General features: G+C 43.3%; 1 protein-coding gene across 13 annotated transcripts in view; it reads right to left on the bottom strand.

Annotated features, from left to right (window-relative positions):
* SENP7 (SUMO specific peptidase 7) overlaps positions 1-24,853 on the bottom strand; it is a 174,117-nt gene that overhangs the window by 108,640 nt on the left and 40,624 nt on the right. For 9 of the 13 annotated variants that reach the window (XM_059688016.1, XM_059688014.1, XM_059688011.1 and 6 more), the window contains one exon: positions 2,516-2,713. The exons of the other annotated variants lie outside the window; for them this stretch is intronic. In XM_059688016.1, coding sequence (XP_059543999.1) covers positions 2,516-2,713 — 198 coding nt within the window. The remainder of the gene's footprint in view (positions 1-2,515; positions 2,714-24,853) is intronic. 13 annotated transcript variants of the gene reach the window in all.

Consider the following 24,853-nt stretch of genomic DNA (forward strand, 5'->3'; position numbering starts at 1 on the left):
CAGCTCATGAGCCCCATGCGGCTCTTTGGCCCCTTGAGTGTGGCTCTTCCTAAGCTTTAGTAGTACCCAAATTAAGTTAATAACAATGTACCTACCTATATAGTTTAAGTTTAAAAAATTTGGCTCTCAAAAGAAATTTCAATCGTTGTACTGTTGATATTTGGCTCTGTTGACTAATGAGTTTGCTGACCACTATCCTAGGGCAAAAATAACTAAAGAGAAAGTAACCACATCAAAATAAAAAGCTTCTGCACAGCAAAAGAAACCATCAACAAAATGAAAAGGAAGTCCACTTTATGCAAAAACATATTTGGCAATAATACATCTGATAAAGGGTTAATACCCAAAATATATAAGGAACTCATACAACTTAACAAAAGAAAGACAAACAATCCAATTTAAAAACTGGCAAAGGACTTAAATAGATAATTCTCAAAAGAGGACATACAGATAGCCAAGAAACATATGAAAAATTGCTCAAAGTCAATGATCATCAGAGAGGTGCATATTAAAACAACAATCACCTCAAACCTGTCAGAATGGTTATCATCAACAAATCAACAAATGACAAGTGCTGGCAAGGATGTGGAGAAAAGGGAACCCTAGTACTACTGGTGGGAATGCAGACTGGTGTAGCCATTATGGAAAACAGTATGGAATTTTCTCAAAAAATTAAATATGGAGCTGCCATTTGACCCAGTGATCCCACTTGCAGCACTATATCTTAAGAGACCTGAAACAACAATCAGAAAGAATGTATGCACCCCTCTGTTCATTGCAGCGCGATTTACAATAGCTAAGGTCTGAAACAGCCCAAGGGCCCATCAGTAGATAAGTGGGAAAAAAGCTGTGGTACATTTATACCATGGAATACTATGCAGCCATAAAAAAGAAGGATCTCTTAGAGCATGGAGGGTCCTGCAGAGTATTAGGCTAAGTGAAATAAGCCAGTTAGATAAAGACATGATCTCGCTCATATGTGGAATCTAATGAACAAAATAAGGAGGGTCCTGCAGAGTATTAGGCTAAGTGAAATAAGCCAGTTAGATAAAGACATGATCTCGCTCATATGTGGAATCTAATGAACAAAATAAACTGATGAACAAAATAGATCCAGAGACATAGAAGCATGGAACAGACTGTGGAACCTCAGAGGGAAAGCAGGGGAGGTTGGTTGGGGAAAGAGATCAACCAAAGAACTTGTATGAATATAAGCATAAAGCATGGGCACGAACAATCGGGTGTTGAAGGCCTGGGGTGGAGTGGGGAGGGGGCATGAAAGGAGGGGGCTAGAAGAGGTCAATGGGGGAAAGCGAGAAACATTTGGAATACTTTCAACAATAACGATTTTTTCATTAAAAAAATAATAATCTCATCGATTATAAGGGCCAATCCTTTAATTACCCTCTTTATTTATCAGAACAGTAAGAGAATAGTTCACCCATACTATAAAGGAAAATGCTAGAATCCAGAAGAATGAGAGCAAACTGCTTCATGAGTTACTGAAATTAAGCTAAGACTTAGCATGCTTTAAAAAGTTAGATTTATATCAGGTATGATCTAATAAGGAAATTCTCGTTACTTGGCTTTTATATTTTTCACCTTTTTTAATTTAAGAGAAGTGTCCTTTCTAAATTAATGTATAAAATTATGTTCAGGTGTTATGACAAAGCTCTTTTATTTTTAAAATAACTGTTGAAAGTTAGTGGTTTTTATCTGGATCTTGACTTAAAACTCTTATAGAGTGTCATTGAATTACAGACCATATTACCTAAGCACTAAGTAGCTAATGACATGTTAGTCTAAATGAAAGCAAAGTACCTCTTCCAAAAACTATTCATTTAAGGGTTAAAACTATACATGAAAACACATTAAAAATATTATGTTACAGATCACAAATTCCCAGAACTAATTCCTAATGTTTGGCCCCAAACTCCATACATAATTCTTTTAAAAAATAAAAAACAAATCTGGTCTTGTTAGCTTTCAAAATTAAACTGCATGTTTATATTAAAAACCTGGCGGTAATATTTCAATATCATCTTCTTGTTTTCAAAAACAGCATGTAAAATAAGAGAAAGTTCAACAAAGTTAAGTGGTAAGTACTTAGATTAAATAGTATCTAAAAGGTATGTTAAAGATGCAGAAAATAGAAAAGATATGTTACCATATCTTTTAAAAGTTATTTAATCTAGGTCATTACCTATTTGTATACATCTCTTCATTTTATATCATATATGAATCTTAAAATATGTATATGTTTATCAAATTATAAAGTAAGTTAAATGCATTGATACTTGCTTTTAAAAATAATTCTGTCAATCTATTTAATCAAGTATGGAACTATCACTAAGTTTGTAAATCAAGGTTGTCAACTTTTAAGATTTGCTACAAATTGGGTGCACCTGCATATGAAGATTTTCTTAAAGATCATTTCCAACAATCTTATTTTTAAGACTATTGGACTTATTTCTAAGTGTGGTAAGCTGAACAAAATCAATACTGAACAACATACCTTTCAGATAATTTAAGGCTTTGGTGGAGAGGTTCTAATTTTTGACATGTCTCTAGGCTGTCAACAGATGTCGAAGGCAATGAGTCTGATTGCACCTTGTTGGCATCACATAAATTAGCATCGTTTCTAGGTAGGATCTTTCTGAATTTTCGTCCTAAATCCGTCCATAGGACATTCGTCAACATAACTTTGAGTTGCCTGTTACACACATAAATAATTAATACTAAACATTGTATAATACATGAATGCATCACAAATAATAACAAATGAAAACCTCCAGGAATTCTAAATTTTAGTTCTTGAAGCAATAAAATAGAATAGTAAACATCATAAGTAAAAATTTTGCCTAACCATTCTCAAATATACATTAAAAAGTAAAGCCTATTTCACTTAAATTGGGATTGTCTTCAGAATTCTGTTATACTACAACTGTAGTCACACACCTTGTACAGCTGTTCGATTCCTGATAACCCGTGCCTATTCTCACTGTTAGTGGAACAATAATACACACCTGCACATATCATCACAGAGGCAAGAACTTTCTGCACTAAAAATTTTTTTCTTTTAGCATTTATTGATTTGGAAAACACTGTTAAAACTAAGGGTGCAATGGTAGATCATCTACAGTCTCAAGCCTATGTAATCTTAAAATACAGATTTAATTTTACTTTATTTTTTAAAATAGGTCAATTTAAAACATTTACTTTTATTGTACCTATACCAATTTCAAAAGTAAAACTGCACCCTAGCTGGTTTGCTCAATGGTTAGAATCTCAGCCTGTGGACTGAAGGTTCCTGGGTTCAATTCTGATCAAGTGCACTTGCCATGGTTGCAGGCAGTTCCAGCCTTTTGCCTCATTACATTTTGCCCATTACTCATTCAATACATCCTTGGGCTGATAATACTGGAACCATGAAATATATTCTTTGCAGTAGTGTAACCAGGCTATCAAGTAGACTTGAAACAATGTCAAATGAGGAATGGCTGAAAGATTTGGAAATATTTAATCATATTATTCTCCCTGGTACCAGTTTTAGGCACCAGTTTGTTTGTTTGTTTAACAAATATATGAATATTAAGAAACAGAAAGCAAAATGCTCATGTATTCGTGTTGTGTTGTTATTAATCCTCACCCAAGGACATTTTTCCATTGATTTTTAGAGAGTGGAAGGGAGACAGGGAGGGAGAGCGGGTGGGGAAGGGAGGGATATCATCCTATCTAATAAAAGAGAAACATGGTAATTGGCGTATGACCGCTACCCTTCCCATTGGCTAATCAGGGTGATATGCAAATTAACTGACAGCCAAGATGGCAGCCGGCAGCCAGGCAGCTTAAACTGAACATGAGGCTTGCTTGCTTCAGTGACGGAGGACTGCAACGTTCCCCGCCTGCCTTGCCGGCCTCTGAGCTTGCAGTTTAAGAAACATAGTAACATATAGAAGCTAAACAAAACCCCAGAAGCCTGCTTTCAGCGAGCCCGGGATCTCAGAGCTGGAGTTGATAGAGTTTCGATTATAGAACCAAAACAAACCAGATACCTGCTTTCAGGAGCAGAGCCCTAAGAGCTGGAGCCTCAAAGCTAAAGGTGGCAAAGAATAAAAAAAAAAGAAAGAAAAGAAAAAGCAGCAGTTGGGAGCTTCAGTCCCAGCCTGAAAACAGCCCTCAGCCCCTCACCCAGACTGGCCAGGCACCCCAGTGGGGACCCCCACCCTGAAGGGTGTGTAACCAGCTGCAAACAGCCATCATCCCCTCATCCAGGCTGGCGAGGCACCCCACCAGGGGACCCCCACCCTGATCCAGGACACCCTTCAGGGCAAACCAGCCAGCCCCACCCATGCACCAGGCTTCTATCCTATATAGTAAAAGGGTAATATGCCTCCCAGCACCGGGATCAACGGAGCCGCGAGGCCTCCCGGCACCGGGATCCAAGTGACGGGGAGCAGCGCCCAAACCCCCTGATCGCCCTGCGGCTCTGTGTGTGACAGGAGGTGGGGCCACAACCTCCCTATCCGCCCTGCTCTGTTCCTGACAGGGGAAGGCGCCCCAACCCCCTGATCAGCCCTGCTCTGTGCCTGATAGGGGGGAGCTCCCCAACCCCCTGATCGGCCCTGCTCTGTGTGTGACGGGGTAGACCCATAACCTCCCCATTGGCCCTGCCCTGAGTGTGAAAGTGGCGGCGCCCCAACCCCCTGATTGGCCCTGCTCTGTGGGTGATAGAGGGCGGTCCCCAACCCCCTGATCTGCCCTGCCCTGAGTGTGAAAGTGGCGGCGCCCCAACCCCCTGATCGGCCCTGCTCTGTGGGTGATAGAGGGCGGTCCCCAACCCCCTGATCTGCCCTGCTCTGTGTGTGACAGGGGGCAGTGCCTCAACTCCCCTATCGGCCCTACTCTGTGAGTGACAGAGGGGAGCTCCTCAACCCCCTGATGGCCCCTGCTCTGTGCGTGACGGGGTGGCACCGCAACCTCCCCATTGACCCTCCCTTGAGTGTGACAAGGGGCGGTGCCCCAACCCCCCATCGGCCCTACCCTGAACGTGACTGAGGGTGGCATCGCAACCTCCTGATCCGCCCTGCTCTGTGCATGACAGGGGCGGCGCCCCAACCCCCTGATCCGCCCTGCTCTGTGTGTGACAGGGGGCAGTGCCCCAACTCCCCTATCGGCCCTACTCTGTGACAGGAGGGAGCTCCCCAACACCCTGATGGGCCCTGCTCTGTGCATGACAGGGGGTGGAGCCGCAACCTCCCCATCGACCCTGCCTTGAGTGTGACAGGAGGCGGTGCCCCAACCCCCCATCAGCCCTACCCTGAACGTGACTGAGGGTGGCAATGCAACCTCCCGATCCGCCCTGCTCTGTGCATGACAGGGGGCGGCGCCCCAATTCCCCAATCGGCCCTGCTCTGGGCCCGACCAGGGGCTGCACCTAGGGATTGGGCCTGCCCTCTGGCACCCGGGAGCAGGCCTAAGCCAGCAGGTCATTATCTCCCAAGGGGTCCCAGACTGCAAGAGGGCACAGGCCGGGCTGAGGGACCCCTCCCTCCCCCCCAAGCGCACAAATTTTTGTGCACCAGACCTCTAGTATATATATATATATATAGAGATAGATAGATAGAGAGAGAGAGAGAGAGAGAGAGAGAGAGAGAGAGAGAGATTGGTTGCCTCTCACACACGCCCTGATTGGGGCCAAGGATCGAACCTTCAACCCAGGTTTGCGCCCTTGACTGGGAATCAAACCCAAGACCCTTCAGTGCATGGGCAGTCACTGTAACCACTGAGAACACTGTCCAGGGCAAGTGCTCATCCATATATATAAAACCCTAAGCGACCAGTTGACTGTTCGACCGGTCGACCATTTGACTGGTCGCTATGATGTGCACTGACCACCAGGGGGCAGACACTCAACACAGGAACTTCCCCCTGGTGGTCAGTGCGCCCTCACAGTGGGAACGCTGCTCAGCTGGCCGTGGGGCTTCAGACACTGGGCTCATGGCTGGCAAGCGAGTGCAGCTGCGGTGGCGCGAGCCTCTCCTGCCTCTGCACAGCAGGGCTCGGATAAGTGGGAGCAGCATAGCACAGGGCCCAGCTTGGGCTCCTCCTCCGCCACCTGCTGCTTGGTGCACTGCTACATCCCTCGGGGGATGTCGGACTGCTGGTCTCAAAATCGGCAGTCGGACATCCTCAGAGGACCTGCGGGGATCGGGCAGAAACTGGCAGTCCAACATCCCCCGAGGGGTTCCAGCTTGCAACAGGGTACAGGCCAGGCTGAGGGACCCCACCAGTGCACAAATCCATACACCAGGCCTCTAGTATATTTTAAAGACAAAACAGATCTCAAATAAATCACTTGTTCGCTTGGGTCTATATATTCAGACCATCTGGAAGGAGGGAGTTATCAGTCTTCAGGGGACCTCCATAGAATGCACTCAAACTCCAACCATTTTGAGATTTTAAAATATTAATCTTTAGAATTCTTATTAAGGAATAAAGACATGAGTGGCATTTCTCTGAATGAATAAAAAGCATCCTTCTTTCAACAAAGACTTACTAAAGACCTGCTAGCAGAACAACTCTAGAATCTGAGATTCAGCAATGAACAAGATGGTTATAGTTCTGCCTTAATAGAGCTTACATTCCAGAGAAGAATTACCCAATTAATTACTTTATTACAATTGTGATGAGTCTTATGAAGGAAAAATACAGATGGCTGCACTTGATCTGAACCAAGTCAGGAAACGTTTTACTGAGAATATGGCATTGAAGCTGAAACCTCAAAGAAAAAGAGGTATTATCCAAAAGAAACAGGTGGAAAATGGAGAGATCTCCAAAAGGAGGGACAAAATGCAATGGCTCTTAATAAAAGAGAAATATGTAAATTGACTGTCACTTCATGATGCCCCACAGCTGATCAGGAGCGAGTATGCAAATTAACCTGACAAAGATGTCAGCAGCTCTGCCCCCCGGCTGCTCCGGGCCTCTGGGCAGCACGCCTCCTCAGGGCCTCCCTGCCACACTCCACACCTGTCAACAGTCCTTGCAGCCTCCCTTTGGCTCAGTCCCCGGCTTCAGAGGCAACCCTCTGGTGCCTGAGGTCATAGGTCCCGGTGTCTGGTGTCTCCCTCTACACCACCCCGCCCCGCTGCTCTGGTAAACAACCTAGCGCTAGAGCAGCCCTGCGGGCGCGGACACACACAGGAGCTCACTCGGTGCAGTTAGCGTGCTCTGGGAGCCCCGGGCCAGCCAAGGGGCGATGGTGGCAGCAATGGCGGCAGCTGAAGGCGGCTCAGCTTTATTTTGAATAGATAAAAGAGGCTACCTACATAGTAACCCAAATTATAAGATCTCCCTCCTCACCATCTCGCCAAATCAAGAGGGGAGGGGCGATGGGCGTGGAGGGAGGGCGGGCAAGCAGGAGGCAGAGGGCGGAGGAGGAAGAGGATCAGTAAGGGGGCCAGTTGCATCCCACTTTCACAATGGGAAAGTGAAACGCACTAGCATATCCAACCTCTCCAGTCCTCCCCACCTCCGCCATCACTGCACAGGCTGCCGGAGTGAGCCCTCTGCATGCTGGCAGCCAGGGGAAAGAAGGCCTATTCTTGCACGAATCTTCGTGCATCAGGTTTCTAGTGTTTGTATAAGGATATTACAGGACTTAACCTGGTTCAAGTGCTTAGAGTGAAAAGGAAATCTATACAAGATAAGGATGGACAGTTAGGTAGGACCTGGTGAACTATATTATGGACTTGAGACTTTACATCAACAGCAGTAGAAATATACTAGTTTTAACAAAAAAAATGATGAGATCAGAAATACATCTTTTAAAGATCACTTTGATCTTCTATGAAAAGAGGAAATGAGAGCACTAAAGTCAAGGGAAATAAAACTGAATTTATATACATAATGGTGACTTTATCAGGGGTAGGTGAGTGGAATTGTGGGATCAGAACACAATGGGATGAATAAAAGGAAAAGGAGGAAAGGGATACAAAAAATATAGGCAGTTGACATATGGCTGTGAATAAAGGATACACGACAAAAGCTGAAGATAGATGTGAAGTGCAGGAAAGATTTCTTAGTAATTGGTTGATTAGTTAGTTAGCTTAAGACAGAAAATATCGGAGTAAATGCTTATGGGAAGAGGTGAACAGAGTGAGAGAGGTTGAAGGTACAGGAAACAGAATAATTAACAAAGTAAGTTTCCTAAGAAATGATATAAGAGCTAACATTTGCATGGCTGGGTGGCTCAGTTGATTGGAGCACCATCCCATACACCAGGAGATTGTGGGTTCAATTCGCACTCAGGGCACATGCCTGGGTTTCAGGTTCGATCCCCAATGGGGGCGTGTATGGGAGGTAGCCAATCAATGCTTCTCTCTTACATCGATGGGAGGTGGCCAATCGATGCTTCTCTCTTACATCGATGATTCTCTCTCCCTCTCTCTCTCTCTCTCTCTAAGTCAGTGAACATATCCTCTGGTAAGAATTTTTTTAAAAAGAAAAGAAGAGCTAATATTTATTGAGCATGCACTATATATCAGGCACTATGCTGAGCACTTTACAGAAATTTACTTCATTTAATCCTCACAACTACTCTATAAGGTACAATAATAACTCTTCTTCTGCAATTGAGAAGACCAAATAGAATGATTAATAACTAAATGGGTGAGTAGTCAAAGTGGGATCCAGACCACACACTCTCAACTCTATTGCCAGCACTTTAACTGTTCCACCTTTCTGATTTGTGATGGGAGAAAGGGCAAGAGGAAAAAGGAATCCAGATCTTCTTTCCAAAGTGATATGAGAGCTAAAGGAAAACAGGCTTGAAAAAAAGAAAAGGTTTCAAATCATCATTGTTGGGGAGGGGCCCCTGAACACAAGTTGGCTAGAGAAGCACAAAAAGATTTTCTTGCAGTTTAAGAATCTAGTGATATCAATAATCATAAATTTATAATGCCAAAAATATAGTATTTTGTAACTTCTTTTCATCAGTGCTCAGCCACCTTGGTGTCAACACAATGCAAACATATAATTAGGTTCACAGGTGATTATTAATTACAAAGGAGAAAGGCACCTTTACAATGGAGTGAGATCCAGCAGCTACCATATATTAAACAACTGATCAAATACAGGACCACGAACAGCAAGACAAGCAGATACAGCCCTAACCGGTTTGGCTCAGTGGATAGAGCATCGGCCTGCAGACTGAAGGGGCCCGGGTTCGATTCCGGTCAAGGGCATGTACCTTGGTTGCGGGCACATCCCCAGTAGGGGGTGTGCAGGAGGCAGCTGATCGATGTTTCTCTCTCATCGATATTTCTAACTCTCTATCCCTCTCCCTTCCTCTCTGTAAAAAAATAAAAAATATTAAAAAACATAAAAAAATAAAAATAAAAGACAAGCAGATATTATGTATCCCTGATATGATGCAATAAGCTATGAAGTACTCTTGCAAAAATGTAACATAAGAGAGAGTGACTGGCGCAGGCACAGGCACATGGCTGGTCTGGGAAGCTGGGGTGGGGGTGGGGAGAAATTAGGGAAAAAAATGTAACATGATACTAATTAGGAGAACAATCCCAGATAAATCACAAAAATCTACAATGTAGGACATTCTAAAAGACAATTAGCCAGAACTCTTCAAAAAGGTCAATGTCATGGTCTAAAAAAAGAGGGAGAGAGGCCGAAACCGGTTTGGGTGAGTGGATAGAGCATCGGCTTGCGGACTGAAGGGTCCCAGGTTCGATTCCGGTCAAGGGCATGTACCTGGGTTGCGGGCACATCCCCAGTAGGAGATGTGCAGGAGGCAGCTGATTGATGTTTCTCTCTCATCAATGTTTCTAACTCTCTATCCCTCTCCCTTCCTCTCTGTAAAAAATCAATAAAATATATTTAAAAAAAAAAAAAAAGAGGGAGAGAGGAGGAAGGGATAGAGGGAGGGAGGGAGGGAGGGAAGGAAGGGGGACTGTTCTAAGATTAAGAGAATAATGAGGCACAATAACCAAAAAATATAATGCAAGAATGTTAATTTGATCCTAGATTTCAAAAATCAAACAAAAGGCATTTGGAGGACATTCATAATTCTGATTCTAGAATTAATGTAAGATGATAATATGAAAACATTAAATTTTTCACAATTTATTGTGGTAATTATGTTAGAGAATACGTGGTTGTTACAAAATGCAGACTGAAGTATTCAGAGGTGAGGTGTCATGATGTCTGCAACTTACTTTCAAATGGTTCCAAAAAATGTGTAATATATGTGAACCAAAGGACCAGTGCACGAAAATTCGTGCACTGGGGTGGGGGGGGTGTCCCTCAGTCCAACCTGCGCCCTCTTGCAGTCCGGGAGCCCTCGCTCCTCACCAACGGCCTGCTCGCTGCTCCTTATTGCTCAGTATGCTGGTCCTTAGCGCTGCCTCGGAAGCGGGAGAGGCTCCTGCCGCCGCCACTGAGCTTGCCTGGCTTCTGGCTGAGTAACACTCCTCCTGGGGGAGCACACTGACCACTGGGGACAACTCCTGCATTGAGCATCTGCCCCCTGGTGGTCAGTGCATGTCATAGCGACCGGTCGTTCTGCCATTTGGTCAATTTGCATATTACCCTTTTATTATATAGGATAGGTGATTTGCACTTACATAAATTTATGAAAAGAGACTAAGAGAAAGCAAATGTAGAAAAATATTAACTGGTGAAACTAAATGAAGTATATAGTATTATTAGTATTTATTAACTCTTGTCAAAATTATTCCATGTTTGAAATCCTATACCATGAAAAGTATGAAACAGAAAGAGTTATACACAAAAATATACATTATGATATTATTTATAAGGTTAACAGCCTAAAAGCAACCATCAATAGCCAGCAATAGCAGAATGGTTAAGTTAACCATGGAATATTAATTAGTCTCTTAAAATCTTCTACTTTAAATTTTAAGGATAGCTGATTATCTCTGTGTTTTCTGTTTTCTACTTGCCTTTATCTCTTATTTTCTATACTAAGCAAGCACTATTTATATAAAGCCAAATGTCAACTAATTTTTTTTTTTAAGACTGGTAAACATTTCAGGTTTACCTAAGCAAAACTTATCAATCAACAAGTGAAATTAATATATATTCTTGGCATTCAGGAAATTAATACTATTCTATTTTTTTTAATCTTTAGTATTGAAAGTATTAAGTATGTCCTCTTTTCCCCCCATTGACCTCATCCAGCCAGCCCCTGACCCCCACCCCAAGGCTTCACCACCCTATAGTCTGTGTCCATGGATTATGCATACATGCATACAAGTTCTTTGGTTGATCTCATCCCTTCCACCCATCCACCCCTGACTTCCCTCTGAGGTTCGACAGTCAATTCTGTGCTTCTCTGACTCTGGATCTATTTTGTTCAACAGTTTATTTTGTTCATTAGATTCCACATATCAATGAGATTATGTGACACTTACCTTTCTCTAACTGACTTATTTCGCTTGGCATAATGCTCTCCAGATCCATCCACGCTGTTGCAAATGGTAAAAGTTATTTCCTTTTTACAGCTGCATAGTATTTCATTGTGTAAATATACCTCAGGGTTTTTTTCACTCATCTGTTAGTGGGCACTTGAGCTGTTTCCAAATCTTAACTATTATAAATTGCACTGTTATGAACATAGGGGTGCATATATTCTTTCTGATTGGTGTTTCTGACTGCTTGGGATATATCCCTAAAAGTGAAATCACTGGGTCAAATGGGAGTTCCATTTTTAATTTTTTGAGGAAACCCCATACTATTGCAACAGTGGCAACACCAGTCTGCATTCTGACCAGCAGTGTACTAGGGTTCCTTTTCTCCACATCCTTGCCAGCACTTGTCATTTGTTGATTGTTGATGATAGCCATTCTGACAGGTGTGAGGTGATACCTCATTGTCATTTTGATTTGCATCTCTCAGATGATTAGTGACTTTGAGAATTTTTTCATATGGCTCTTTGGCTTTTCACACGTCCACTTTGGACAAGTGTCTAAGTCCTTTGCCCGTTTTTTATTGGGATTGTTTGTCTTCCTTTGCTAAGTTGTATGAGTTCCCTGTATATTTTGGAAAGTAACCCCTTATCAGATATATCATTGGCAAATATATTCTCCCGTGTTGTGGGCTCACTTGTCATTTTGTTGATGGTTTCTTTTGCTGTGCAGCTTTTTATTTTGATGTAGTCCCATTGGTTATTTTCTCCTTAGTTTCCTTTCCCCTCAGAGATGTATCCGTAAACATATTGCTACAAGAGATGTCTGAGATCTTGCTGCCTATGGTTTCTTTTAAGATTTTGATGGTTTCACATATTACATTGAAATTTTTTATCCATTTTGAGTTTATTTCTGTTTACGGTGCAAGTTGGTGGTCTACTTTAATTTTTTGCATGTATCTGTCCAATTTTCTCAACACAATTTATTGAAGTGACTGTCTTGACTCCATTGTATGCCCTTGCCTCCTTTGTGGAATATTAATTGAACGTAATGGCTTGGGCCGATGACTGAGTCCTCTGTTCTGTTCCACTGGTCTGTATGTCTGTTCTTGTGCCAGTACCAGGCTGTTTTGATTATAGTGGCTTTGCAGCATAACTTGATATCTGGAATTGTGATCCCTCCCACTTTGTTCTTCTTCCTCCAGATTGCTGCAGCTATTCAGGGTCTTTTTTTGGTTTCATATATATTTTTGGAGTGTTTGCTCTAAATCTGTGAAATATGCCACTGGTATTTTAATAGGGATTATCCAGTGGTTCTCAACCTTCCTAATGCCACGACCCTTTAATACAGTTCCTCATGTTGTGGTGACCCCCAATTTCATTGTTACAAATTGAACATAATTAAAGCATAGTGATTAATCACAAAAACAGTATGTAATTATATATGTGTTTTCTGATGGTCTTAGGCAACCCCTGTGATGGGGTAGCAATCCACAGGTTGAGAACCACTGGATTATATTGAATCTATAGATTGCTTTGGGTAGTGTGGACATTTTAATGTTGACTCCAGTAATCCGTGAACACAGTATATTTTTCCACTTGTTTATATCTTATTCCATCTCTTTTTTAAATGTCCTGTAGTTTTCTAAATATTGGTCTCTTACCTCCTTGGTTAAGTTTATTTATAAGTATCTTAATTTTTGTTTGTTGTTGCTGTAATGGTAAAGTGGGAATTTTTTTTAGTTTCTTTTTATTGGTTCATTATTGGTGGGTAAAAATGCCATAGATTTCTGGGTGTTAATTTTGTATCCTGCTACATTGCCAAATTCATTTATTGAATCTAGTAGTTTTTAGGTGGGTTAGGGTTTTCTATGTACAATATCATGTCATCTGTGAATAATCAGAGTTTTACTTCTTCCTTTCCAATTTGGATGCCTTTTATGTTTTCTTCTTATCTGATAGCTATGGCTAGTACTTCCAGGATTATGCTGAACAATAGTGGTGAAAATGGGCATCCCTGTCTTATTCCTGTTCTTAGGGGAAGAAGTTTGTTTTTGCCCATTGAGCATGACATTGGTTGTAGGTTAGTCATTTATGACTTTTATTATGTTGAGGTATGATCCTTCTATTCCCATTTTGCTGAGAGTTTTTATGAAAAATGGTTGTTGAGTCATAACCAGTTTGGCTCAGTGGATAGAGCGTCAGCCTGCAGACTGAAAGGTCCCAGGTTCGATTCCGGTTAAGGGCATGTACCTTGGCTGCGGGCAAATCCCCAGTAAGGGGTGTGCAGGAGGCAGATGATTGATGTTTCTCTATCACCAATGTTTTTAACTCTCTATCCCTCTCCCTTCCTCTCTGTAAAAAATCAATAAAATATATTTTTTTAAAAAACAGGTGTTGGGTTTTGTTGGATGTTTTTTCTGAATCAATTGGTAGGGTCATGTGATTTCTGACTTGCAGTCTATTTATATGATTTATCACATTTATTATTTTTTAATATCTTTTTATCGATGTCAGAGAGGTAGGGAAAGGAAGAGACAGAAACATCAATGATGAGAGAGAATCATTGATTGGATGCCTCCTGCACACCTCCTACTGGGGATCAAGCCTGCAACCCGGGCATGTGTCCTTGACGGGAATTGAACCTGGGACCCTTCAGTCCATAGGCCAGTGATGGCGAACCTTTTGAGCTCGGCGTGTCAGCATTTTGAAAAACCCTAACTTAACTCTGGTGCCGTGTCACATATAGAAATTTTTTGACATTTGCAACCATAGTAAAACAAAGAATCATATTTTTGGTATTTATTTTATACTAGAGCCCGGTGCACAAAAATTTGTACACTCGGGGGGGTCCCTCAGCCTGGCCTACGCCCTCTTGCAGTCTGGGACCCCTCGGAGGATGTCCACCTGCTGGCTTAGGCTCACTCCCTGGGGGATTGGGCCCAAGCTGGCAGTTAGACATCCCTCTGGCAGCCCTCGGGGAGGTCCACTTGCCAGTGGGGAGCAGGCATAAGCTGCAGTCGGACATCCTTAGCGCTGCTGAGGAGGCAGGAAAGGCTCCCACCACCACCACTGTACTGGCAGCCGTCAGCCTGGTTTGTGGCTGAGCAGAGCTCCCGATGTGGGAGTGCACTGACCACCAGGGGGCAGCTCCTGCATTAAGCGTCTGCCCCCTGGTGGTCAGTGTGTGTCATAGTGACTAGTCATTCCCAGTCCTTCTGCTGTTAGGGTCAGTTTGCATATTACCCTTTTATTATATAGGATAGAGGTCTGGTGCATGGGTGGGGGCTGGCTGGTTTGCCCTGAAGGGTGTCCCAGATCAGGGTGGGGGTCCCGCTGGGGTGCTTGGCCAGCCTGGGTAAGGAGCTGATGGGTGTTTGCAGGCTAGTCACACCCCTTCAGGGTGGGGGTCCCCACTGGGGTGCCTGGCCAGCCTGGGTGAGGGACTGAGGGCTGTTTGCAGGCTGTTCAAGCACCCCCCAGTGGGGACCCTCACCCCATAGAGGTTTGGCCAGCCTGGGTGAGGGGCTGATGGCTGTTTTCAGGCTGGCAACACCCCCTTTAGGGTGGGGGGATCACCACTGGGGTGCCTGGCCAGTCTGGGTGAGGGACTGAGGGCCGTTTCCAGGCTGGCCAAGCCCCCCAGCGATGGAAGCTCCCAGCCTCTCCTTTTTTTCTTCTTTTATTTTTATTATGGGATTTATTTACCTTCTACAATTGAAACTTTTTAGCCTTGAGAGGAGCTCAGAGCCGGCCAGGGAGGGCGGGAGGGAAAGCCTCCTGCTCACTCCAGCTCCATGGCCACGGCCAGCTGAAAGCAGGTATCTGGGGTTTATTTATCTTCTATAATTGAAACTTTGTTGCTTTGCGTGGAGCTCAGAGCCAGGAAGCTTGGCTTCCTCCATCATTGGGGAAACCAAGCCTCCAACTTGCTCCAGCTCTGTGGCTGCCAGCCACCATCTTGGTTGGGTTGATCTGCATATAGTCGCTCTGATTGGCTGGTGGGCGTGGCTTAAGGCATAGCGAAGGTATGGTCAATTTGCATGTTTGTCTTTTATTAGTGTAGATATTTAAATGCCATTTTTTAAAAAAAATAAACCAAAAAAATGAGTTCGTGTGTCAGAGGTTCGCCATCACTGCCATAGACCAATGCTCCATCTATGAGCCAAAAGGGCCAGGGCTATCACATTTATTGATTTGCAAATATGGTTGCAAATATTTATATTCCCAGAATAAATCCTTATATTCCCGGAATAAATCCCACTTGGTCATAATGTATGATCTTTTTAATTTATTGCTTGATCCGATTTGCTAATATTTTATTAAATATTTTATTGTTTTTGTTCACCTGGGATATCAGCCTGTAATTTTCCCTCTTTGTAGTGGCTTTACCTGGTTCTGGACTTAGGTTAATGCTGGTCTCATAAAAAGAGCTTGGAAGTGTTCCTTCCTCTTGAATTTTTTGAAATAGTTTGAGAAAAATATGTTAGTTCTTCTTTGAATGTTTGGTAAAACTCCCCTGTGAAGCCATCTGAACTAGGGCTTTTGTTTGCTGGGAGTTCTTTTGTTTTGTTTTTGTTTGTTCATTTTTTTGCTGGGAGTTTTTTTTATTATTATTATTACTGCTTCTATTCATCAGTTGTTACTGGCCTATTCAGGTTTTCTGATTCTTCCTGACTGAGTTTTGGAAGATTGTGTTTTTCCCAGAATATTTCCATTTCATCCAGGTTGTCCAGTTTGTTGGAATATAGCTATTCATTGTTTTTTTTACAGTCCTTTGAATCTCTGTGGGGTCAGTTGTTACTTCACCTCTTTCATTTCTGATTTTGTTTATTTGGGTCCTCTTTGTTTCTTGATGCGTCTGGCTAGAGGTTCATCAATCTTGCTTATCTTTTCAAAGAACCAGCTCTGGGTTTTACTGGTCTTTTGTATTGTTTTTTTAGTCTTTATGTTATTTATTTCCACTCTAATCATTTTTATTTCCTTCCTTCTACTTACCCTGGGCTTTTTGTGTTGTTTTCTTTCAAATTCTTTAATTTGTAGGGTTAGATAATTTACTAGAAGTTTTTCTTATTTCTGAGGTAGGCCTGTAGTGCTGTGAACACTCCTCTCAGGACTGCTTTGACTGTGTCCTAAAGATCTGGGGTTGTTGTATGCCATTTTTATTTGTTTCCAGAAAGTTTTTTCTTGATCTCTTTGGTAGCTCATCCATTGTTTAATAACATGCTGTTTAGCCTCCATGTGTTTGAATGTTTCTGAGTATTTTTATTGTAGTTGATTTCTAATAGCATGCCATTATGATCCAAGAAGATGCTTGATATGACTTTTTTTTTCCTCCATGATTTTAATACTATAAATATGTGGTAAAAATGAACAAAAACTAGCCAACCAGAATACATCAAATGATATAGCATGTGTACTAGATAAGTCCAAGACAGGGCAGTCTGCATCCTGTCCATCGGAGTACTGGCACCAATGCCAATGGCGAGAGGCCAGGGTGTTGGTGCGTGATGAGGTTGAGAAGAGGGAGACAGCCAGCCTGTGTGTGTGCACGCATGTGCACCCATGAGCACACCAGTGGGCGGGAGGAGAGGGGAGATAGGAAGCCAAGTGGCTGAGGAAGGTGGCCTGAGCGTGGCCGAGAGCTGTGCATAAGGCAGCAAGCACTCTGCTCACAGCCCACTGGAGAGAGAACAAGGACCCTACTAGACAAAGCCACCAGCTGTATGGAAGCTCTTGAACAGCTGCTGGCCACCCCAGAACCATCATCCTTAGAAAGCGAGCTCCTCTGCATCTCTCAATCCAAGGCCCAAAAGTGTTGGCCCCCTGGGGAGCAGCACAGACCCACCCACCCACCCAAGCCAAGATCCCTGCTTGGGTAGTCTGTGCCCTGCTGTGCCAGGGCTGGATACCCCTTCTGCTTTTCTAATGCCCAGGTGGTTTATCTTAAGAAAAAGATGAAGCCACTTCAAGTGGGACCCTTCGCATGAGCCCAACAGAACTCAAAGAGAAACACAAAGGGACATTTAAATGGCACAGAGATGCAAATCAAAACAACAATGAGGTACCATCTCACACCTATCAGAATGGCTATCATCAACAAATCAACAAACAACAAGTGCTGGAGAGGTTGTGGAGAAAAAGGAACACTTGTGCACTGCTGGTGGGAATGCAGACTGGTGCAACCACTATGGAAGACAGTATGAAGTTTCCTCAAAAAACTGAAAATGGAACTCCCATTTGACCCTGTGATCCCACTTCTAGGAATATATCCCAAGAAACCAGAAACACCAATCAGAAAGGATATATGCACCCCTATGCTCATAGCAGCACAATTCACCATAGCTAAGATCTGGAAACAGTCTAAGTGCACATCAGTAGATGAATGGATTAGAAAACTGTGGTACATCTACACGATGGAATACTATGCTGCTCTAAAAAGGAAGGAACTCTTACCATTTGCAACGGCATGGATGGAACTAGAGAGCATTATGCTAAATGAAATAAGCCAGTCAATGAAGGAAAAATACCACATGATCTCACTCATTCATGGATAATAGAGACCATTATAAACTTTTGAACAATAATAGATACAGAGGCAGAGCTGCCTCAAACAGATTGTCAAACTGCAGCGGGAAGGCCGGGGAGGTTGGGGGTGCAGGAGGTAGGGGGGTAAGAGATCAACCAAAGGACTTGTATGCATGCATATAAGCATAACCAATGGACATAAGACACCAGGGGATAGGGGAGGCTAGGGGACTGTCTAGGGCGGGGGGAAAAAATGGACACATATGTAATACCCTTTGTAATACTTTAAGCAATAAAAAAAATAAATAAAAATAAAGTATACAAACTAAAAAAAAAAAAAAATTGTGCACCTATGGATGAGGACAGTGGGGGGGTAAGGGCAGAGGGTTGGGTGGGAACTGGATGGAGGGGAGCTATGGGGGGAAAAAAAGAGGAACAAATGTAATAATCTGAATAAAGATTTAATAAAATAAAATAAATTTTAAAAAGCAAGGCTATATTAACATCAAACAAAATAGATTAAAATCAAAAAAGTTTATAAGAGGTAAATGGTATTATATATTAATACAAGGTATAAACACCTAAATTATAACCATTATAGACATTTACACATCTTGCACCTGCAGGAACAAAAATGTAAGAACCAAATAGTGATTGGAGATCTATTTTGTACCAGATCTCCTTCTGTATACATATAAAAGGCTAAGCAATTGAACAACCAACCAACCAAATGACCAGTCAACTGGTTTCTATGACATGCACTGGTCACCAGGGGCAGACGTTCAACGCAGGAGCTGCCCCCTGGTGGTCAGTGCACTGCCACAGCCAACCTCCCAAGGCCGGCCAACCTCCCGCAGTTGCTCCCCCTGGCCAGCTGGCCCCAATCGACCCTGAACCTGCGGCCCCTCCCCTCAGCCAACCTCCTGCAGCCCCTCCCCTCAGCCAACTGGCCCAGATGGCCCCAATCAGGGTGGCCAGCCAACATCCTGTGGCACCTTCCCGAAGCCAGCCAACCTCCCACAGCCCCTCCCCCTGGTCAGCCAACCTCCCACCGCCCCCGCTGGCCAGCCCCCATTGGCACCAATTGCCAGCCAGGCCAAGGGACCCCACCCGTGCACGAATTCATAAACCAGGCCTCTAGTTTTATATAAAAAGGCTAAGGAGAACTATCCATCCATTCTCTCAATAAACTTATACTAGTACAAAACATCTACTATGACTCAGGTACATGTAGTGTTTCAGATGAAACTGAATAAATAAAAGGGCTTCATCTAAATCTAAATATATAAATAAATAAATAAATAAATAAATAAATAAATAAAAAATATTTAACATGCCTTATAAAATATTATCAAAATATCCGAAGCAAAAAATTGACAGAATAGATAATAGATAGTCCTACAATTATAGTTGAAGATTTCAATACCCCTCTCTCAATTATAGATAAAGCAACAACAGAAGAAATCCTATATAATAAAAAGCTAATATGAAAATAGAGCGAATGGTGGAACAACCCAACAATCAGTCACTATGACATGCGCTGACCACCAGGGGGTGTGTGCGGAACATGGCGGGCGTTGGCTGTGGCAGGATGATGGAGCAGGTAAGGGGGTGTGCCAGACCAAGGCAGGGCATCAGTTGCTGTCATTGAGGAGAGCCTCTGGTGGTTACTGAAAATTTGCTTCTGCTTCAAGGCTTCACAGAGAAACTGCCATCAACATGAAAATTCTTTGCTCCCACACACCACAGTCTCACCCGGCGCTCACACCTGCTACCAGTGCTGGACCCGCTCTCACTCACTGCTGGCGCCAGAGCCTCCGCTTGCACCCTTTGCCAGCACCGGCCCTGCTCATACCCACAGCTGGCACTGGAGGCACTGCTCGCATCCACTGCCGGTGTCCAGCGGCGGTCCCAATCACTCGGCAGCATCAGTGGGTGCAAGCGGGCTGCCAGCCCTCATCAACCCCTGAGGGTTTCTCCACCTTCCCCTGCTCCTAAGGGACAATCAGGGCAGCAGCAGCCACTCGCACCCGCTGCTTGCGCCGGCCCAAATCACTCCATGCAGTGGGAACACGGCTGCCAGCAGACAGGAGACCTGAGGCCACAGTGGGAGGGGGCAGACGGGGGTGCAGAGGATGGGCCAAGACCCACCCCTGTGCCCACTGCAGCCTTGCAGCCCACACTTCAAGGTGCACGAATTCGTGCACTGGGCCCCTAGTGATATATAATCATCTAACCACTATACTGTATACCTATAATGCAAAATAATATTGACTCTACACAGTAATTGAAAAATAAAATTTAAATTAAAAAAAAAAAAAGAAATGAGAGGATGAGAACAAAACAATAAACCCAAGTGCACATAGGACATTATCCAGGATAGATTATATTTTAGGCAACAAATTAAGTGTCAATAGATTTAGAAAGACAGATATCAAACAAAACTTTTTCTCTGATCACAACAGAATAAAATTAGAAATCAATAACAAAAGGGAAACTTTTGAACAAAAAACTCATGAACAATATTTATTTATTTACTTATTTACTTATTTGTTGGAGTTTTTTGTTATTTATTTTTAAGAAGAGAAAGAAACAGAAACATCAATTTGTTGTTCCATTCATTTACGCATTCATTGGTTGATTCTTATATGTGCCCTGACCGAGAACTGAACTCACAACCTTGGCATATCAGGACCATGCTCTAACCATGTGAGCTACCCGCCCAGGGCTAAACAACACATTCTTAAGCAAGCAATGAATCACAGAAGAAAACATCAGGGAAATTAGAAAATACTTAGAGATGAATGCCAACAAAAACACAAAATACAAAAATTTATGGATACACAAAGCAGTACAGAGGATAACTTGTAGCTAAAAACACTTACTTTAGGCCCAGCTAGTGCAGCTCAATTGGTTGAGTGCTGTCCCATGTACCAGAAGTTTGCCAGCTCAATTCCTAGTCAGAGCACATGTCCAGGTTGCGGGCTCGATCCCCAGTTTCGCTCTCACATCGATGTTTCTTTTTCCTCTCCCTACTACCCTCTCCCTTTCTCTCTTTCTAAAAATCAATAAAAAATATTTTTTAATAAAAGACACATATTATGAAAAAAACACCCTGACTGCTCTGTGGTGGTTGCATTATTTTTTAAAACTGGATAATCCAAATGAAATGGATTTGACAAAGTTCAATAGCCCTTCACGGTAAGAAGACTCAACAGCCCAGCCAGCATGGCTCAGAGGTTGAGTGTTGACCTATGAACCAGAAGGTCCAGTTCAATTCCCGGTCAGGGCACATGCCCAGTTTGTGGACTCAATTCCGGTGTGGGGCGTGCAGGAAGCAGCCAATCAATGATTCTCTCTCATCACTGATGTTTCTATCTCTCTCTCCCTTTCCCTTCCTCACTAAAATATATCCCTCAATAAAAATACATTTTTTAAAGTTACAAAAAAAACACTCAACAAACTAAGAACAGAAGGAAACTACTTAAACATAATGAAAGCCATGTATAAAAAACTCAGAACGTCATACTTAATAATAAAAGACTGAAATCTTTTCTTCTAAAATCAAAACCATGAAACAATGCCCACTTTTATCATTTTTATTCAACATAGTACCTCTGGGTGTTACTTTATTTGGAAATTTTGATTTTACAGAAGTAATCATGTTAAAATCATATCAATAGTTTGGGCCCTAATACATTATGACTGGTGACATAAAAACGGCAAATTCGCCTGGCCAGCATGGCTCAGTGATTGAGTGTCAACCTATGACTGAACCAAGAGGTCATGGTTCAATTCCCGATCAGGGCACATGTGGGGTTGCAGGCTCAATCCCCAGTGTGATGCATGCAGGAGGCAGCCGATCAGTGCTTCTCTCTCATCAGTTATGTTTTTCTCTCTCTCTTCCTCTCCCTTCTTCTCTAAAATCAATAAAAATATATTTAAAAATAATAAATATGTAAATATAAAAACAGCAAATTGAATACAGAAATAGGCTTACACAGCGGGAAGATGATGTGAAGACACGCAAGAGAACATGTAAACATGGAGGATTGCAATGACACATCTTAAAGCCAAGTAATATTGAAGGAGATAAGAAAAAGACATGGAGCAATCCTTCCCTAATGCCTTGAGGAAGCATGGCCCTGAAGGCACTTGATTCACAGGAAATGTGAACAAATTAAACAATCAAACCGAAAAGCAGATTGTCAGAACATATGAAAAATCAAGATCTGCTATGTTTTACCCCCCCCCCCCCCCCCCCCCGCCTAAAGAAAATTCTCTATGTTAAAATCCTACTCTCCAAAGTGATCACATTAGGAATTAGGGCCTTTGGGAGGTAATAAGATCATGAGCCCTCATGAATAGGGTTAGTGCTCTTCTATAAGAGGCTCCAAAGAAACCCCTTCCACTTTGTGAGGAAAGACACAGAGAAAAGATAGCCATCTATAAATCAGGAAGTCCTCAGCAGACACTGAATCTGTCAGCACCAGTATCCTGGATTTCCCAGTCTCCAGATTATAAAAGACTAGAGGCCCGATGCACAAAATTTGTACACTTGGGGTAGGATTGCAAGAGAGCAGAGGCCAGGCCAAGTAACCCCACTGGTGCACGATTGGGGCCAGGGAGGGACACAGGAGGTTGGCCAGCTGGAGAAGGACCGGGGAGGGGCTCCAGGGCGTGTCCGGCCCATCTCGCTCAGTCCCTATCAGCCAATCCCTAGCAGCAAGCTAACCTACAGGTAAGAGCATCTGCCCCCTGGTGTTCAGTGCACATCATAGTAACTGGTTGACTGGTCGACTGTCTGCCCCCTGATGGTCAGTGCACATCATAGCAAGCGGTTCAATGGCCTTAGGTATCATTAGCATATTATGCTTTAATTGGTTGAATGGCCAACCGGACGACCAGACACTTAGCATATTAGGCTTTATTATACACTGAGTGGCCAGATTATTATGACCACCTGATGTTTTTAGGCAAATTAGCCATAAACTGCACCATATGGGATATGGAAGCCGAAGGCCTGTTCGAACACCTTTGCTGTCTGCAGTTACCAAGATAAAACGTCTCCAATTCGCACAGGAACACAAGGATTGGACAGTCCAGCATTGGAAAAAAAAGTCATGTGGTCCAATGAATCTCATTTCCAGTTGCATCATGCAGATGGCAGCATGAAATCACGCACCCCACATGCATGAGTACAACCCTTCAAGCTGGTGGGGGCAGTGTTATGGTTTGGGGCATGTTTTCCTGGCATGATTTGGGCCCTTTAATTCATGTGGAACAACATCTGAATAGCACAATATATCTAAGTATCGCTGCTGATCACGTTCATCCTATCATGTTAATGGCATGTCCCAATGGAGATGGCTTCTTCCAACAAGACAATGCGCCATGCCACGGTGCTCGCTTTGTGCAGGAGTGGTTTCAAGAACATGAAGGAGACCTTACCTTGCTTAGGTGGCCCCCACAATCACCAGATCTCAATCAAATTGAGCATTTGTGGGATGAAGTTAAAAGAGCCATCAGGCATCTGGTTCCACAACCATCAAATCTCACAGAACTGGAGACTGCTATTCATCAGGCATGGTGTCAGATTCCTCGCATCACCTTTGAACATCTCGTGGAGTCAATGCCAAGAAGAATCGCCGCAGTATTGAAGGCAAAAGGTGGCCCAACGAAGTATTGATGGGGTGGTCATAATGATCTGGCCACTCAGTGTATAGGATAAGTGTGTGTTGATTTTAAGCCACCCAGTCTATGGTATCTTCGTATAGCAGTCCAAACAGATTAAGACAAGATCCAACTATATGATCTCACCACGAGACACACTTGAGCCCTAACTGGTTTGGCTCACTGGTTCAGTGTCAGCCCACAAACTAAAGGATCACGGGTTCAATTCCAATCAATGGCACGCATGTAGGCTCAACATCCGGCCCCATTTGGAGTGCTTTTGGGAGGCAAGCAATCAATGTGTCTCTCTCACATAGATGTTTCTCTCTCTCTTTAAAAAAAAATATCCTAGGGTGAGGGTTAATAAAAAAAGAGAGAGAGAGAGACAGAGACAGAGACAGAGAGATTTGGGATTCAAAGAAATGCACAGGTTCAAAATTTTTAAAAAAATGAAAAAAGATATACCAGGCAAATGGCAACCCTGGAGTAGCTATATAAATATCAGACAAAATAGGCTTAAGAGTCCTGTCAGGTAGCTCAGTTGATTACAGTGCTGTCCTAATATGCCAGGGTTGCAGGTCTAATTTCTGATCAGGGCACATACAAGATGCAACCAATGGGAAACCAAGATGGCAGCATAGGTAAACACCGGAAATTGCTGCCTCTCACAATCACTTCGAAAATACAACTAAAAGACAAAACAGACATCATCCAGAACCACAGGAAGGCTGGATGAGTGGAAATTCTACAACTAGAAGGAAAGAGAAAAGCATACAGAGACTCAGAGGAGGTGCAGAAGTAAAGTGCAGAGGTACGGAGGCACACACGGAAAGGGCTGGCAACCGATGACTCAGCACACGTGGAAAGGGCTGGCAACTGAGGACACGGTTGTTTTTTTCAATCGGGAGGGAGTCTCAAACACCCAAATGCTCTGAACTCCAGTTCCAGGCAAGTCTCTGGGGACCCAGACTCATAAGGGGAGAAACTGGACTGTCGGCATCGGTAGGAACTGGAGGGCGGCTTTCTCTCAGAGGTACTTGCAGCAATTACCGGGACACTGAGACCTGGGGTCCTCTTAGGGTAGGACTGAGGAGCAGCCATAGCTGCTTGCTCCACCCTGTTGATCCCCTGAGACCACACCCGACCCACGCTGTGCGCAGAGGCTTTTGCATATGAAAGGCCTGGCCCTAACAAACTGCAGCT

Source organism: Myotis daubentonii, chromosome 3 (assembly GCF_963259705.1).
Source record: "Myotis daubentonii chromosome 3, mMyoDau2.1, whole genome shotgun sequence".
NCBI lineage: Eukaryota > Metazoa > Chordata > Mammalia > Chiroptera > Vespertilionidae > Myotis > Myotis daubentonii.